Source organism: Microtus pennsylvanicus, chromosome 2 (genome assembly GCF_037038515.1).
Source record: "Microtus pennsylvanicus isolate mMicPen1 chromosome 2, mMicPen1.hap1, whole genome shotgun sequence".
NCBI classification, from domain to species: domain Eukaryota; kingdom Metazoa; phylum Chordata; class Mammalia; order Rodentia; family Cricetidae; genus Microtus; species Microtus pennsylvanicus.
This window is the reverse complement of record NC_134580.1, coordinates 131,400,713-131,419,328: the sequence shown is the minus strand read 5'-3', so window position 1 is coordinate 131,419,328 and position 18,616 is coordinate 131,400,713. Positions and strand designations below refer to the sequence as shown.

The 18,616-nt window shown below is 41.8% G+C and overlaps 1 protein-coding gene across 12 annotated transcripts in view; it reads left to right on the top strand.

The window, feature by feature from the left end:
• Positions 1-520: 520 nt before the first annotated feature.
• Positions 521-18,616, top strand: part of Cpne1 (copine 1) — a 40,540-nt gene continuing 22,444 nt past the window's right edge. Inside the window, exons 1-3 of one of the 12 annotated variants that reach the window (XR_012909728.1) lie at positions 521-704; positions 8,071-8,152; positions 14,634-16,588. Coding sequence is in view for 4 of the 12 variants with exons in the window: in XM_075962704.1 (XP_075818819.1) it covers positions 14,656-17,664 (3,009 nt within the window). In the remaining 8 variants the exon portion in view is untranslated. Of the gene's footprint in view, positions 705-1,945; positions 2,193-8,070; positions 8,153-14,633; positions 17,798-18,616 lie in introns of those variants that run through there. The other 11 variants (XM_075962714.1, XM_075962708.1, XM_075962704.1 and 8 more) reach the window with 11 other exon arrangements.

Here is an 18,616-nt window from a genome sequence, read left to right as displayed (position 1 = left end):
GAGCTTCCCAATGTCCTCTGGAAGAGCAATAGGAGCGCTCTTTTTCTTTTAAATTATTTTTTATGGTTCATTTTACTTTTTATTATTTTATGTGCATTGGTGTGAGGGTGTCAGATCCCCTGGAACTGAATCTTCAGACAGTTGTGAGCTGCCATGTGGGTGCACTGGCCTTCTCTCCTGCCCCAAGGCATAATATTTTCAATAGTTTAAAAAAAAAAATCAAGCTTTTTGTCGCAGAGTCCCTAATCAAAGTTACAACATTGGTCCGTTTAATCCAAGACAGTTCTGCAATGTAGGCACTGTTCCGCTCCTTTCACAATGCTCAAAAAACTAAGGCAGTCTGCACAAAGCCCTGCAAAGAACCTTAAACACTAGCTTCAGGCCTGGCTAGGGAGCAAACGCCACCAGCACCAGAGATTAAAAGACCCCCTTCACCACAACAACCTGCAGGGTCCGAGGTTTCCCCTACCCCCCCACCTCAGCGCGCCTGCGTCTCCCACCGTGACGTCGGCGGCGCCCCGCCCCCTCCTGGAACGCGGAGCCGCCGAGCGGGCGGGCGGCCATTTTGTGAGGCGGCATCGGAGGTGCTTGGCTGCAGTGGGCTCCGGGAAGCCGTTCGGGCTGGGGCTATCGGCCGCGGGGCTGAGGCACTCGCACGGGGGGTAACTCGGGTCTGGGTTCTGGTGCCGCGCAAGCTCTCCCCGGTAAGACTCCCGCAGCCCCGGAACGGGCGGGGCTGTGCGGGGCTCGAGCCGCCTCCTAGGTGCCCCGGGGCGGGGCCTTCCCAGGCCTCGGAGCCCGCGGCCGCGAGCGCCCTACACAAAGGGGTCTCTCCGAGGCTGCGGGGGTCCTGGGGTGCCGCTCACACTCTGTGGCCTCCGAGGATGCGAGAGGTGGAGCCGGCGTGCCGAAGTGGGGACGAGGCGGTAGCGGGGACGCCCCGGTGGTCTTGAGGGCAATCGGCCAGCCCTGGGTGGCCCCGCGGCCTGCGACCCGGGCGAGGGGGGGGTTGCGATGATAACGCCTGCAGGCAGGATTGGGAAGGTTTCCTGGGCTTCTGACGGGGCCGAGGTTTTAACTCCCTCCTCTGCCCCGAAGTAAAGAGGTTTCAGTGGCCTACGGCCAGCAAAAGGGAACTACGTTAGGGTCACCTATGGGGGAAGCTCTCCTGGAAGGCCGGGAACTGGTCACTTTCAGGACTTGAAGGTGCAGGGGCTTGCAGCGAAGTTCTTCCTACGTCCAGCGCTGAGGAGGGGCCTCCTAGGGAGTGTAGGGGATTCTGGAGCCTCTCTGTAGCTAAGGAGGAGGTGGGGAAGCCATGAGAGTTGTAGCAAGCATGGCAGGTCCATGGTCCCCAAATAGGGAAGGGGCTGTTACCTGCTGCACCTTTCCTGCACCTTTGGGGAGGAGCCACAGGGAGGAGGGAGGGTGGCTGCCTTAGCTGTCTGAAGGTTGGTGGCGCTAGTTTGCAGCCGCGTCAAATAGGTGGGGAAGGCCTTTTAGGAGGTGCAGGTTAGTGATGGGGGAGGGATAGAGTAAGGTAGCGGGTTTGGGTGCCCGTTGGTAAGCGAGTGGGCTCGTGTGTGCATTTTATAGTGAAAAGTTTGAAGGATTCCCGTGTGGTCTACTCAGGGTTAATTCGATGCAAAAGACTCATTCATTCTGGTAGAAAGTGTATGTAGAGAATTCCAGGCTGTGTTGCAGCATTCTGGGTCCTAAAGCCTTCTTGACGCCTAGAGTCGCAGATGGCTGTGTGCAGTTGGCAGGAATCGTCTTATGGTCTTTAAGTTGATGCCAGTCTTCCTAACCTGGCGGGAAAAACTAGGATTGGCAACTGAAGGGAGAGATTGAGTGGGTTTTCTTCAGGCTTCTTGGATAAGTGTGAAGTGTAATTTTTGGTGAACCTCAGTCTTAAAAAATAAAATTGTTCGAGACCTTGGTAACCAGCGTATACTGCAAGTGTTAAAGAGCATTTGCAGTTGGAAAAATTCTACGAAAATATTTATTAAAATTAATAGAAATATAAAACTGATGTACTTGTTTTTGAAATTTGTAACTTTTGTCGAGATGGAGACTTTTGGATTTGGTGGAAAGTGGTTGTGTCTGGACATCTTTCTAAGGATATTAAAAGTTGGAAGAACTGTTCACATAACTATCTTAATGCAATTTTTGAAGGAAATGTTTGTATTTAGGTGAGTTCACAAGGCTTAGTGTGTACTGGGTAGTTTATCAAAATGTGTTGCATTTTTATATCACCTTATACTTGATTAAATGTTGGTCACTCTGGGTTGTAATGCATAATTTCAATTTTATGTTCAAATACGTCAGGTGAATATGTGATGCTTTAGAAACCACTGGTTATTGTTCTAGGCTATTAGCAATACACTCCAGGCTTCTTTTACTCTTTTGTGACATGTTGAATGTTTTGATCGACTGCATATTGAAAGTTTTGGACTTCTTGGTTACTATTTTTAGGTATAAAACTTCATTTTTATACTTGTGCATTATACCGTGGGTCAGATACTAGAATCCAGTGCCAGCATTGATCTAGTCTTACTCCAGTTTGCAGAAAGCCACGCCACTGTTTGATTTGTGGAAATTTGATTGTTTTTTGTTTGTTCCTCATTGGAGATAGAATCTTGTTAGGTAGCTTAGGCTGACATTGAACTATTAAGCGTCTGGATTCACTGGGATAGTAGTTGGCTGGCAATATTTAGTTTGAGTAAATGCTTTCTTCTGAAAATGTTGTTAGTAATTGATTACACAATGTATATCTCTCCCTAAAAATGCAGTGTCCAGTTTAAAATCTAACTCATAGCATACTTTTAGTTTTTAATTGTATGGGTGTTTTGCCTACATGTATGTCTTAACGTTTCATGTTCATGCCTGCTGAACTCAGGCTATAAGAGCTCGTGTCAGATCCCATGGAACTGGAGTTATAGATGGTTGCTGGGAATTGAACGTAGGTCCTCTGGAAAAGCAGCCTGTTTGGTCTCACCAGGCCTAGTCTACTTATTTATTCTTAATGAATAACTCATAAAAATGAATGCTTGCTTAAAGTCTTAGGTTAGAGACTACACAGAAGAATTTCACTTGTAGTTCTAGTGGTTTCACTACCAAAGTCACAGTGAAAGTAGATGTAGTTAGTTAGGCTAGAAGCAATATTTTTGTTTTGAAATATAAATGGATTAAAAAGGACATTTTTTGTTGGTATCAATAATAACAATATTAAAATCTCTTTGGTAGGAGGGGCATCTTATTTCAAATGTCTTGATTTACTGCCTCTGAGTACTAGATAGGACGTTCATGTGAAAATTTAGTATTATACATTTTTATAAGTGTCAGAAAATTATATAATAAGAATGGTCCCAGGATCTACAGTGTGTTTTATTTGGTGATGGGGACAAACTCCAGGGGATGAAGTGTGGTTTCATGGCGTCTATGATAACATTGTGCCCATTGTAATAGAAACTTTGTTGCTGGTCTCTGAGGTGAATAATTCAGGGGTTATTGGAATTTTTCTTTCTTTTGGATCTTAAGTATGTAGCTCTGCTTTACCCTGATTCCTGTGAAGAGTGATGCCTGATGAAGAGTGGAAAAGCTGTAGTTTTAGTGTATTATACTTTTATAAACTTTTAGTTTATATCTTAGTAATGGAAAGGTTTGTTGATGGACATTTTACCTTGAAGTTTCAAATAATTGGCATAGTTGGTAAATAAAGTTTATTTCGTCAAGTCGGACAGTGATGGCACATGTCTTTAATCCCAGCCCTTGGGAGGCAGAAGCAGGTGGATATCTGTGAGTTCGAGGCCAGCCCGGTTTACAAGAGCTAGTTCCAGGACAGGTACCAAAGCTACAGAGAAACCTTTCTTGGGAAAAAAAAAAGGTTTATCTTGTAATATGCAAATGCTTATATTTATGTTTGTATCTGGTATCTGCTGTATTGAAGCAGCATCTGTTAGGAAATGAAGTGAAAAATACACTAAACAAGCTTGTTTTAGGTCTTTTAAACTATGTCAACGAATCATTGGCAAACTGGGGTCATTTTTCTTTTGGCCTGTCCCTATACTTTATATAAAAATGTGTATTTATAAGAGTCCCTCTGTGTAGTCCAGACCAACCTCAGACTCTCAGTCTTTTCCATCTCCTAAGTGCTAACATTGCATGTGCACATTGTCTAGCTACAATACCCCCCTTTTTTTTTAAATCTTTTTTGTGGCCCTGTCTGTCCTGGAACAACTTTTATAGACAAGGCTGGCTTCGAACTCTAGACATCCACCTGGCTCTGTCTTCGAGCTTTGGGATCAAAGGCACATATGGTCTGATACTTTTTTTTGCATAAAAATTTTTTTATTCATGTGCTTCCAAAGTTTACCAGAGCTTCGGGTGAGTGAGAAAAGTTTTTTTTTTTTAGTTTGATCTTGTGTTCAATTAGGCACTAGCTGACATTTTAGCACATAGGAATAAGCAGACTCTTAGAAAACAGTGCTACCTCTGTTGTTTGTGGTCTTCGGGCTGGAGAGATAGTTCAGCAGTGTATATATATATTTCCAGAAGACCAGGGTCAATTCCCAGAACTTAAATGGTAGCCCAGAGCCATATGTACCACCAGTTCCAGAGGATATGGCACCCTCTTCTGGCCTCTGCCAGTATTTTGTGCATGTGATGTAGGTATGTCTATACACATGAAATAATAGAAATAGTTTTTTGAACTGATAAAAATAACTGGTCTTTACAAAGTGAGTTGAAACAAAAGTGCCACAGTTTTCAGTTTCCAGTTGCCTTACTTGTGAAGGACAAGCTGTGATTAAAAAAGGTTCTGCAGTTTGTTATTTAGTCCTGATGTGTGGGCGGTGTGGCACACACCTTTCATCCCAGCACTCGGGAAAGGCAGCCTGGTCTATAAAGTGAGTTCCAGGACTGAAAAAAAAAAAGCCCTGATGTGTATAATTCTCCTTGGTATAGGGATGCTTCTGATAGTGTGGAATTTGGATTACACAAATTGAACTACATACACATTTGCTGAGATCAGATGGGCTTTCAACATTTCTTGATGTAATAAGAATTTTCCTTATTAAATTCTTGGAACCTTGTAGATATAGGGCGTTCCCTTTGGGTGTAGCTGGCTGACCTAAATTTATCCTTCTCTGGGTAGACATGGTATGTCTTGTGTCTGAAAGGGGAAAAAAAAACCATTAGAAACCTCAGTTCCCTACTATGTGGAAGATATGCCCCAGGCCCATACCTTGTGTTTTGTTCCTATCCCCCCCCCCTTTTTTTTTTGGTTTTTCGAGTCAGGGTCTCTCTGTGGTTTTGGAGCCTGTCCTGGAACGAGCTCTTGTAGACCAGGCTGGTCTCGAACTCACAGAAATCCGCCTGCCTCTACCTCCCGAGTGCTGGGATTAAAGGCGTGCGCCACTCCCCCCCCCTCCTTTTTTTTGAGACAGGATTCTCATTATATCGTGCTGGACTTGAATTTCCTATGCAGTCTGTGCTGGCTTTGAACTCAGGATCCTAGCACTCTGTGAGCAGAGACAGGTGGATCTCTGTTTGAGGCCATCCTGGTCTACAGAGTGAGTTCCAGGACATGCTCCACAGCTACACAGAGAAACCCTGTTTCCAAACCTCCCCCCCCAAAAAATTTTTTTTAATTTGTTTTATTTTTGGTGATAAAAATTACTACTATGGTTTACTTGTTCTCAAATAATTTAGCAGAATCATTCAGATAAGTAGTTTTGTTGGTAATCTTAGTATGAGAGAGTGGGTAGGGTTTTCTTATTCTCTGAAGTTAAAGATGGCTCTTTGAAACTGTGGTTCAGTGTATAAATCTGGAAGCATGAGGATCCTAGAGTTCTTGTAAAGAGAAAAGAGGTAGTGACATCTGTCACTGCAATGCTCCTATGGGGAGATGGGTGGTAGAGACAGTCCTGGGAAGTTCACGGATCAGCTAGCCTGAAGTATTACAGCTGAAAAAAAAAAGAGCCATTTCTCAAGGTGGAAGGCAAGTACTGAAACCCAAGATCTTCTGACATCCCCCAAACAGGGTTTCTCTGTGTAGCCCTGTCTGTCCTGGAACTAACTCACTCTGTAGACCAGGCTGGCCTCGAACCAGGAGATCCACTTGCCTCTGCCTCCCAAGCGCTGGGATTAAAGGCGTGCACCGCCACCACCCAGCAGATTTTTTTTATCACTATTTTAAAAAATGGTGCACATGCTTTATAATTCCAGCATGGGCTACAGGGTGAGACCTTTCCCCAAAACAAACTTTCAGTGGGTCTTGGTGGCACATACTTGTAATCTAGCAATTAAGTGGAGACAGGAGGATCAGCTACTTACTGAGTTTGAGACTAGGTTGAAGTAATGAGACTTGTTCCCAGAACAAAATGAACAATTAGTGTATTTGAGCCAGAAGGATCACCAGCCTGATTTTAAAAAGTAAAATAAAATGGGGCTGATAAGATGACTCAATTTATATCCAAACCTGATAATCTGAGTTCCAGACCTGGGACCCACATGGTAGAAAGTGAAAACCAATTTTCAGAGTTGTGTAATTTTCACATGCATTCTGTGGCATGCACACATGTGCACACACATTACATGCATACTTACATACAGTAAATTGAGAAATTTGAAATAAAACGTTGAACTGAGGATAGAGCTCAGGGTAAAGGGCTTGCCTAAAATATATTAGGTTTTATTCATTCGAGGACTGCTTTCACCCTCTCCCCTCCGAAAAAGATTAATTAAAATATATTTTTAAATGATCTTTTAAATATAATTAGGGGGCTGAAGAGAGGGGCTCAGCACTGGCTCCTCTTCTAGAGGATCTGGGTTTGATTTCCAGCACCCAAATAGTGGATTACAGCTGTATGTAGCACCAGTCTCGGAACCTGAAGCCCTCTTCTGGCCTCTAGGTGCCAGGCGTGCACATGGTGCACATACATAAATATATAAGTACAGCCATAAACAAAAACATTGAATTAAAAATATAGTCAATTGGTTGTATGTATTGCTTGTGAATTGTTAGTAGCTTCACTAGTTTGGAAGAAATTATTCTGAAAGATAAGTACCCTTCTACCCTGTCTGTCCTTTGGAAAATATTATTGTATTACTATATACTATGACATTTGCTGGAGAAATATTTTTGAGACGGAGTTGCTGTTGGCTTAGGTTGCACTTATAACTCAGTATGTAGCCCAGGTTAGTCTCAAACTTAGTAGTGTTTTAGTCCTGCCTCCTGATGCTGAGGTTACAGATATGCTTTAGACAATTTTTTTTTTTTTTTGGTTTTTCCAGACAGGGTTTCTCTGTGGTTTTGGAGCCTGTCCTGGAACTAGCTCTTGTAGACCAGGCTAGTGTCGAACTCACAGAGATCCGCCTGCCTCTGCCTCCCAAGTGCTGGGATTAAAGGCGTGTGCTACCACCGCCCGGCTTTTAGACAATTTTTTAAACAAGCTTTTTTGGAATTATTTTGAAAGAAATCTCATGTGTTGAATATAGTGGAATCAGTGCTCAGAGACAGAACTTGTATTTCAGTTGTATTGTGATCTGTGATATTTTGATGCAAAGGTAATACATTTGAAAGCGTAATTACAGTGGTTTCTGTGAGTATCCCCGACCTGATGACAGTTTGTCCAGGAATTGCTCTATGTAAATTTGTGCTTTTTCATTAGACGTTTGATGAAAACTTAGGAAAATAAGTTGAGGTTGAATATATTAATAGACTTACGGAATTTTCTGAATTATAAACATTAAGTGATTAAAAAGCAATTACCATTCGAAGCTGAGCTTTAGTACTATTTTTATATTTATTTTTTTTGGCTATATGGCATATTCTTTATATAAGTACCTGATGGCATAGTCTTGATAGAATGGTTCTCAGACTTGAAAGCAGTATCACGTTAAACATGTGTGGGTCTTGGTATCTCTCTTAAAAAAAAACCTATACATTCTTAAGCAGTACTCCGCTGGTTTCATACTTAACTCTCTTTCATAATGTACAGTTCAGTGTGGCCTGTGCGTGTTTTGTTTCCTGCATTGATTTTTGCCTCCATTTATTCTCTATTGCAGTCTAAAAGTTGGTTTTAATTGGTTGCCCACAGGATTGACTTGGCCTCTACTTCTTAAGAAAATACATCTCTTGTTTTACAAGGTAAGAGATTTTGAATAGGCTTATTTTTATACAAAATAAAATGAGATATCTTATCAAGAAATAAGAAAGAAGGCCTGGAGGGATGGCTCAGCCGTTAAAGGCTAGGCTCACAACCAAAAATATAAGAGTTCGGTTCCCAGCACCCATGGCTGTCCCTCCAGGTACCTGATAAAAAAAAAAAAAGAAAGAAGAAAGAAGATGTAGTAACCTGTGTGCTTGTATGTATATGTGTATGTGTGTTTACTTAGAAGCATATCTGGGGGAGAGGGTGGAATGAGTATTTGTTTCCTCTGAGAGTCTGTTTTATTTACATGGATGCATTTCTTATTACTAGACAGTAAGCTTCGTGCCCTCCTCTGTAGCATTATAGATGGATGGTAAATACAGTGCTTCTTGGTATGGTTATTAATATTCCCTAGAAATACAGGTATAGATGTTAGGTGATAGTTTACAGAGTATGAATTTTAAAGCTTAGCAATTGAATTTAACCTTTTTTTTTTGTTTTGTTTTTTGTTTTTCGAGACAGGGTTTCTCTGTGGCTTTGGAGCCTGTCTTGGAACTAGCTCTGTAGACCAGGCTGGTCTTGAACTCACAGAGAACTGCCTGCCTCTGCCTCCCGATTGCTAGGAATAAAGGCCTGAGCCACCACTGCCCGGCCGAATTTAACTTTTTGTTGAAGGGAACAAGCTAGACTCAAGTTCAGGTTAAGGTTTCCTATCTTGCAGATACTTAGTAGCAGAGTAGCAGATGCCCCTTCATGCTTTTCAGAACCTAACAATGTTTCTTGTCAGATAGCTTTAGGAGCAAGTCTTGTACTCTGCTTGGTTTGATTCTCCAGCCCCTTTTCCAGCTGGCGATTTTAGGCAGGTTATTAATAATTGAAATGTTTTTTGTGGATGCATTGTACCGAAGACTTAATTAACTTAATATGGCTTAAAAATTTACTGTGAATGTCATTTAGGCTTGTGTTTAATCTGTGTTCTTGGGACCATTTAAAGTTCTCATCTTATTCTTTAATTGCAAACTAAAGTATCTGTTTCTCAGGTTTTGAATACCTGACTTCTGTATGATGTTTTCCCCATAGAAAGTGGTGGAACATTTTATTTTGAAATTAAACAGAGTCCCATCACAATTTGCACTTAAATGTTTCATACTCAGTAAGAAATGTAAACTTGTTTCAGTTATTTGGAAATGGTCTGATAAACTTTCATATTACCTACTAAATAGATAATCGAGAAAGTCTATTGATGATATTTATTTCTTTTTTAGTTGTGTGTGTGCTTGCGTGTGCTGGTGCTTGCAGTGACACATGTGGGGAAGTCAGTTGTCCCTTTCTACCATGTAGATCCCAGGGATTAAACTCAGGTTTTTTCTACCTGAGCCATCTTACCAGCCCTCTTGTTTACTCTTGAGGTCCATACCTGAAAAGCTTTACTCACCACACCCGTTTTCAGTGTTTTCTGATGGTCTCATACAATATTTTCTCTCTGCTAGTGTATCATTCTTGATTAAATTTGAAGATTGCTTTTTATCTTTGTATAATTGTGTGAGAACTAGGGGAATAAGTCAGTTTGGTGAAGTATTTGCTTAGCAAGCACAACTTGGCTAAATTCCCTGTATCACTTAAACTGGGTATTAGGTAGCACATCCCAGCACTGAGGAGATGAAGGTAGGAGCATCCAGAAGTTCAGGGTCATCTGTTTATACAGCCAGTGTAAGAGACCCTATCTCAAAAAAGGAAGTCATACTTGCATAGTCAAAGAGATGAGAGGCCAGACAAACCAGTAAGAAGTTAACAGGCAGAATTTGTCATCATTTCATTGTGTTGGTTCTGCTTGTGTCCTAAGATGCAAAGGTCAGTGACTCTTAACTGTCTACAAATAGAATGTGATTCTAAATATCCTGTTTGTTTGAGTTTTGAAATTCCTTCAGATAATAGTAAACAGTGAGGTGGATTTTTGTGGTTTTGGTTGTTCAAAAAGTTTTAAAATAGAACATATAACGAGGAATGATGGTATACCTTTTGATCCCAGCACCTAGGAGGTAGAGGCAGAGGCAGGTGGATCTCTGTGAGATGGAGGACAGCCTGGTCTCCTTATTTTCTCCAGGTTTTCTGAGGCTACTTAATAAGACCATGTCTCAAAGTAAACAGAGAAGATAAGAAGTGAGTGTGTGTGTGTGTGTGTGTGTGTGTGTGTGTGTAGAAACAAATAGGAAAAAAAACCTATCAAAACCAAAGAATATATTTCTATTTTGTATAATAATTATAATATTGTGATTCAATTAGATTTTATTACATTAAATTAGGGTTTGTACATTGAGGAATTCCTTCCATAGGTTTGCAGCCTTAGAACTTATAGCAGGCAACCTTGTCCTTTCTAATGCTCTTACATGATAAGTAATTAAACCAGGTCTCATACAATTAAAATTTGCTTGAGGTCTCAGAACCAGTTTAATAGGATTATATTTAAAACATGATTGATCACATTAGTTTCAAATTATCATTTTTCTAATCCCCAAATTTTGATTCCCATTCTTTTACTAAAGTAGAAAACATTAAAACTTAAATGCAGCCAGGCGGTAGTGGCGCATGCCTTTAATCCCAACATTCTAGAGGCAGAGACAGGTGGCTCTGTGAGTTTGAAGCCAGCCTGGTCTACAGAGTGAGTTCTAGGAGAGCTCCCAAAGCTACACAGAGAAACCCTGTCTGAAAAACAAAACAACTAAAAAAACCAAAATATTGAAATGCTAATGCTACCAGGTACCATAATGGCAACAGGAACAATCAGTCAATAAATGTTGAATGGAAAGAGGGCCTGCTTTTGGTCCTAGACCCCACCGCTAGCTTACATCCGAAATAATCACACAGAAACTATTCATTTAAACACTGCCTGGCCCGTTAGTTTTAGCCTCTTATTGGCTAACTCACATCTTGATTCAACCTATTTCTTTTTTTTTTTTTGTTTTTTTTTTTTGTTTTTGTTTTTTGAGACAGGGTTTCTCTGTGGCTTTGGAGCCTGTCCTGGAACTAGCTCTGTAGACCAGGCTGGTCTCGAACTCACAGAGATCCGCCTGCCTCTGCCTCCCGAGTGCTGGGATTAAAGGCGTGCGCCACCATCGCCCGGCAGATTCAACCTATTTCTAATAATCTGTATAACACCATGAGGTTGTCGCTTACCGGGAAAGATTATAACCAGCGTTAGTCTCAGGCAGGAGCTTCATGGCGTCTCACTGTCTGTTCTTCTTTCCAGCATTCACTTCTGTCTACTTGCCTATCTAAGGGCTGCCCTATCAAAAGGCAAGGCAGTTAGTTTCTTTATTCAACCAATGAAAGCAACACATAGACAGAAGAACCTCCTATACCAAATAAATATTTGAAAGTCTTGATACCAGACTAAAACTTGGGTGAAACTTTTATTTAAAAAATAAAAAATTTTTAAAAAGATTTAAATTACGTATGTCTTTGGCTTTGTACACATTGAGTGCAGGTACTTGTACAAGCCAGATGAATGAGAGCCCCTGTGGCTGAAGTTAAAAAGCAGCTGTATTCCTCCTTGGAACTGAACTCTGGTTCCTTAGAAGAGCAGTTTGAGATTCTCAGCTATCTTTCTACCTCTATTTTAAAATAAATGTGTATGAATGGTTGCCTACGTGTATGTGTATGCACCTAGCAAGGACAGAAGGAGTTGAAACCCCTGAACTATGTGTTCGTGAGCTACTATACTACATAGATGCTGGGAATTAAACATGGGTCCTTTATAGGAACATGTGATCTTAATCACTGAACCATCTCTCCAGTCCCCTTATTATTTTGAAGCGGTTTCATGTAGCTCAGGCTGACCTTAAATTGGCTGTGTAGCCAAGTAGTCAAGTATGACTTTAGACTGATCCTCTTGTGACTAACTCTCCCATGCTAGGATTGCAGGTATATATGCCTCCATACTCGGTACCCAGTTAATGAGGTGATGGGACTGAACCAAAATCCTCATGGATGCCAAGCAAGCACTCTACCAACTAAGCTACATTTCCAGCCCATATTGTTGCTACACTACTTTTTTTTTTTGGTTACGGTATCTCACTATTTAGCTCTGACTGTTCTGGAACTCACTGTAGACCAAGCTGGCCTCAGATTTACAGATATCTGCTTGCCTCTGACTCCTGGATGCTGGGATTAAAAGTGTAGGCCACCATAGCCAAATTTGTCTGCCTCTGCCTCTCAAGTGCTGCCCTATTACTATTATTAAAGAATTACTTTATGTATGTGAATATTTTGTTATGTATATATGTGTACCGCATGTTTCTGGTGCTTATGGAGGACAGAAGTAAGCATCAGATCTCCTGGAACCAAGTTAGAGGTGGTTGTGAGCTACTGTGAGGGTGCTGGGCCTCAGTTTCTCAGTAAGAGCAGTGAACACTCTTAACTGCTGATCCATTTCTCCAGCTGAACCTCATTATTATTATTATTATTTTACAATTATTTACTTGTGTGTGTGTGTGTCTAAGTTGATTCTCTCCCTTAATTCATCTCCTGGGGATGGAACTCAAGTCTTCAATATTGGTAGCAAGCTGAACCATCTCACCGAGCCCCTTCCCTATCCTCCTCTTATTTATTTTTTTGAGTCAAGTTTTGCTAGGAGATCAGTGAGCAACAAGAGATTCAACAGGAGTTGTTAAGTTGGGTCAGAGGCCCTAGTCGTGAATTGTACATTAATATGTAATCTATGATACTGCTCTGGGATTCAAGATCCTCCTGCCTCAACCTCTCAAGTACTGGGATAATTTGCATCCACCACCATACTGAGCTTTTGGGGGATTGGGGATGGATCCCAGAACTTTTATGAGTGTTAGGCAAACATTCTACCAACTGATCTATTTTGTTTGTTTCTTTGAAACTGAATCTCACGATGAAGCCCTCACTGGCCTGAAACTCTTATGTAGAGCAGAATGGCTTCAATCCCACAGAAATCTACCTCTCAAGTGCTGGGATTAAAGGCAGATCCATCTCTCTGGCCCTAGGTGTTTGTTTGTTTTTAAAGATTTAAAGTTTTTTTTTTTTTGGTTTTTCTAGACAGGGTTTCTTAGTAGCTATGGAGCCAGTCCTGGAACTCACTCTGTAGACTCAAATTAGCTTCAAACTCACAGAGGTCCTCCTGCTTCTGCCTTCTGAGTGCTAGAATTAAAGGTGTGTGCCACCACTGCCTGGCTTAAAGTTGTTGTTCAATGCAAAATTTGGTAGAATCACTCACTGGACCTGAGATTTGGTTAAATAGCCATGGTGAATAATGGTGTGATAGGTTCCACTTTAGGGTAATAAATACAGGCTAACTCAGATTTTTGCTATTATATTTAGTATTTCTTTGGATTCTTAATATGTATTAACTTTGCTTATAGTAAATTCAGATAGTGTTTGTACATTCATGCACACATGTGCATGTACACATGTGCACATAAATAAGCCTGTATGTACAGGTAATTGCTGAAAGATGATGTCAGGTACTCCATTGTTTGCCTTATTCTTTTTTTTAATATTTATTTATTTATTATGTATACAATGTTCTGTCTGTATGCCTGCAGGCCAGAAGAGGGCACCAGACCCCATTACAGATGGTTGTGAGCCACCATGTGGTTGCTGGGAATTGAACTCAGGTCCTTTGGAAGAGCAGGCAATGCTCTTAACCTCTGAGCCATCTCTCCAACCCCTGCCTTATTCTTTTGATAGATAGATATCTCTTACTATACCTGGAACTAGACTGACAGTTGGGGATTCTAGGCAGTTTCAAATGTATACAGCCACACTTTGTGGATGCCGGGCTAGAACTCATGTTCTTAGAATTGTACATACAGAAAGTGCTCTCTTACCTACTGAATAATCTCTGCAACTCCAGATAGTTCTTTGTTTTAATAAAACTATAAAACAAATTCAGTGTTTTACTACGAAATATGGAATCTGTTATCATTTGTGATTTCTGGTGCTAAGGATTGAACTCAAGTCCTTGTGAATGCTTTTCACATTTGAGATATGAACCTACTTTATTGTTAGGTGCTTGTAATCCAGGAACATTCCAGTTTTCTGTTTCTTTTGGGTTTTGAGATTGAGCCTTATAAAGAATCATTCTTATAACTATGAAATTGTAATGTTTTAAAGGAAGAGGCTAAATCAGTTTTAAGTATTAATTTTTGATGCATCCTTTGTATGATTTCCCCCTACAGATTTTTATGCATTTCTTCTAAATCTCACTGAAAGTTTAGTGCTCTGAATGTTTATGGTGACTTTATTCTATAGTTTTTCTTGAATCTTTTGTGTCTTGGACTGAACCTCTTTATTGCAGTTGTTCAGATCTTTCAATGATTTAAATTAAAGACATTGTGATAGCTTGAGGGAATGTTTGTGGGATAATATGGTAGCTGGTCATTCTTGCACCTAAAAACTTGGTATAATAAAAAGGAGTCTGACATGGCCGTTGCCTTTTCTCATCTGCAGGTGTGTGTGGTTTCAGCGCAGCATGGCTGTGGTCATCCGCTTGCAAGGTCTCCCAATTGTGGCGGGGACCATGGACATTCGCCACTTCTTCTCTGGATTGACCATCCCTGATGGGGGCGTGCATATTGTAGGGGGTGAACTGGGTGAGGCTTTCATCGTTTTTGCCACTGATGAAGATGCAAGGCTTGGTATGATGCGCACAGGTGGTACAATTAAAGGGTCAAAAGTAACACTGTTATTGAGTAGTAAAACAGAAATGCAGAATATGATTGAACTGAGTCGTAGGCGTTTTGAAACTGCCAACTTAGATATACCACCAGCAAATGCTAGTAGATCAGGACCACCACCTAGCTCAGGGATGAGCAGCAGGGTAAACTTGCCAGCAACAGCACCCAACTTTAATAATCCTTCGCCAAGTGTAGTTACTGCTACCACTTCTGTTCATGAGAGCAGCAAAAACATACAGACATTTTCCACAGCCAGCGTAGGAACTGCTCCTCCAAGTATGGGGACTTCGTTTGGGAGTCCAACATTCAGCTCAACCATTCCGAGTACAGCTTCTCCAATGAACACGGTCCCACCACCACCAATTCCTCCAATTCCAGCGATGCCATCTTTGCCACCGCTGCCATCCATTCCCCCAATACCAGTTCCTCCTCCAGTACCAACATTGCCTCCTGTGCCTCCTGTGCCTCCCATTCCCCCAGTCCCTTCGGTGCCACCTATTAACCCATTGCCACCCATGTCAGGCATGCCACCCTTGAATCCACCACCTGTGGCACCTCTACCTGCTGGAATGAATGGCTCTGGAGCACCTATGAGTCTGAACAATAATCTGAACCCTGTGTTTCTGGGTCCATTAAATCCTGTTAACCCTATCCAGATGAACTCTCAAAGCAACGTGAAGTCACTTCCCATCAACCCTGATGATCTGTATGTGAGTGTGCATGGAATGCCCTTTTCTGCAATGGAAAATGATGTCAGAGAGTTTTTCCACGGGCTTCGAGTTGATGCAGTACATTTGTTAAAAGATCACGTAGGTCGAAATAATGGGAATGGATTGGTTAAGTTTCTCTCACCTCAAGATACATTTGAAGCTTTGAAACGGAACAGAATGCTGATGATTCAACGCTATGTGGAAGTCAGTCCTGCCACAGAGAGACAGTGGGTAGCTGCTGGAGGTCATATCACTTTTAAACAAAGTATGGGGTCTTCTGGACAAGCCCATCCCCCTCCACAGACACTTCCAAGGTCAAAATCGCCCAGTGGGCAGAAAAGGTCACGGTCAAGATCACCACACGAGGCTGGTTTTTGTGTTTACTTAAAAGGGCTACCTTTTGAAGCCGAAAACAAACATGTCATTGATTTTTTTAAGAAGTTGGATATTGTGGAAGATAGTATTTATATAGCTTATGGACCCAATGGGAAAGCAACTGGTGAAGGCTTTGTAGAATTCAGGAATGATGCTGACTATAAGGCTGCACTGTGCCGTCATAAACAATACATGGGCAATCGCTTTATCCAAGTTCATCCAATTACTAAGAAAGGTATGCTAGAAAAGATAGATATGATCCGAAAACGACTTCAGAACTTCAGCTATGACCAGAGGGAAATAGTGTTAAATCCAGAGGGGGATGTCAGTTCTGCCAAAGTCTGTGCCCATATAACAAACATTCCATTCAGCATTACCAAGATGGACGTTCTTCAGTTCCTAGAAGGAATCCCAGTGGATGAGAATGCTGTACATGTTCTTGTTGATAATAATGGGCAAGGTCTAGGGCAAGCACTGGTTCAGTTTAAAACTGAAGATGATGCTCGTAAATCTGAACACTTACACCGTAAAAAGCTGAATGGGAGAGAAGCTTTTGTTCATATAGTTACCCTAGAAGATATGCGAGAGATTGAGAAAAATCCCCCAGCCCAAGGAAAAAAGGGCTTAAAGATTCCTGTTCCAGGTAATCCTGCAGTACCAGTGATGCCTAGTACAGGGATGCCTGCTGCTGGAATTCCCACTGCTGGAATACCCGGTGCTGGGATACCTGGTGCTGGAATGCCAGGTGCTGGAATGCCTAATGCGGGTATGCCCACTGCTGGAATGCCTGGTGCTGGGATGCCCAGCGCTGGAATACCCGGTGCTGGAATACCTGGTGCCGGAATACCTGGTGCTGGAATACCTGGTGCCGGAATACCTGGTCCCGCAATGCCCGGTCCAGCAATACCCGGACCAGCAATACCCGGTCCCGCAATGCCTGGTCCTGCAATGCCTGGTCCCGCAATACCCGGTCCCGCAATGCCTGGTGCCGCAATACCTGGTCCTGCTATGCCCGGTGCTGGCATTCCCACTGCAGGAGGAGAAGAGCATGTCTTCTTGACTGTAGGATCGAAGGAGGCCAATAATGGGCCGCCATTTAACTTCCCTGGTAATTTTGGTGGGCCGAATGCCTTTGGACCACCACTTCCCCCTCCAGGATTAGGAGGTGCCTTTGGTGATGTTAGGCCTGTTATGCCTTCAGTTGGAAACAGTGGTTTGCCTGGCCTAGGACTGGAAGTTCCAGGTTTTGGAGGTGCACCAAATAATTTAAGTGGGCCGTCAGGATTTGGGGGGATCCCTCAGAATTTTGGAAATGGCCCTGGTAGTTTAAGTGCTCCTCCTGGTTTTGGAAGTGGACCCCCTGGTCTTGGAAACGTTCCTGGGCATTTGAGCGGGCCTCCAGCATTTGGGCCTGGGCCTGGGCCTGGCCCAATACATATCGGGGGTCCCCCTGGCTTTGCAGCTAGCTCTGGAAAACCAGGACCTACAATAATTAAGGTGCAGAACATGCCCTTTACTGTATCTATTGATGAAATTTTAGATTTCTTTTATGGTTATCAGGTAATCCCAGGTTCAGTATGTTTAAAATACAATGAAAAAGGTATGCCTACAGGTGAAGCCATGGTGGCCTTTGAATCGCGGGATGAAGCCACTGCTGCCGTCATTGACTTAAATGATAGGCCTATAGGTTCGAGAAAGGTAAAGCTTGTTTTAGGGTAGCCGTTCACATCAGTTCTTTAGGGTATATCTTCATGTTGCTGTGATTAATGCATCCAGATTGTTTTCCTAGTATTTTAGAACCTGTGGATTGTTTCTATTGCAGATAGATTGGTTTCTATAACACAGAGCTTGGTTGGCTGTTTACAACCCACAGAATAAACATTGCAGTTTGTTACAGTAAAGCTATCTGGAGGGAACACCAAAAATAATTTGGGCATACCAGTAGAAACCATTTCTAAAACTTGTTGATCTTATAAAGCTTATCAAGGAATCTAGATTGGCTTCTTTTATACCACATGGGATGAAGAAGATAGAAACAAGAGTAGAGCTCATGGAGGGTGCTCTTGCCAGTTGCTGACAACTGGAAGTTTTGCAATTTGATTTAAAGTTGGACATATTTGCTTTGTTATAGGGTCAAAGCTTTGTCTACAACCTACATTTTCTTTTAAAATTGAATAAAGTCTCTGTATCTGGATTCATTGTATGTACCTTTATTGCTTCTTGAGGGTTCTTGCTGTATAGATAGTCCTGCTTCAGATGTTGCCGCTATTTGCCTAATTGACTCACTTGTAATGAGTACAACTACTTCGTTGGTTTTTAATTAATTTCTAATATAAAAACTCCACACTTGGTTTGTGCTATATAACCCTGAACTTTGATTTCTAATGTCACACTTATGATTGTGTGGAATGACTTTTACCATAAAAATAAACTATGGAGTCCTCTACTGGCCTTTTTTGGTTTGAACGCTAAGTTTTATTAGTTTAGTAAGTTTAAAATTGTTTATATTGTTTGGATGGTAAGGGAAACCAGAAACCACTTTAGTAATCAGTGTTTAGGTGTTTGATTTGAAGTCCTTATTGTGATGGACTAATTTGGCAAATTGCTTTTGTCCCAATTTTAGGTGACATTTGGAACAAAGGGGTCCATAAGAAAGAGCAGTCTATCTTGG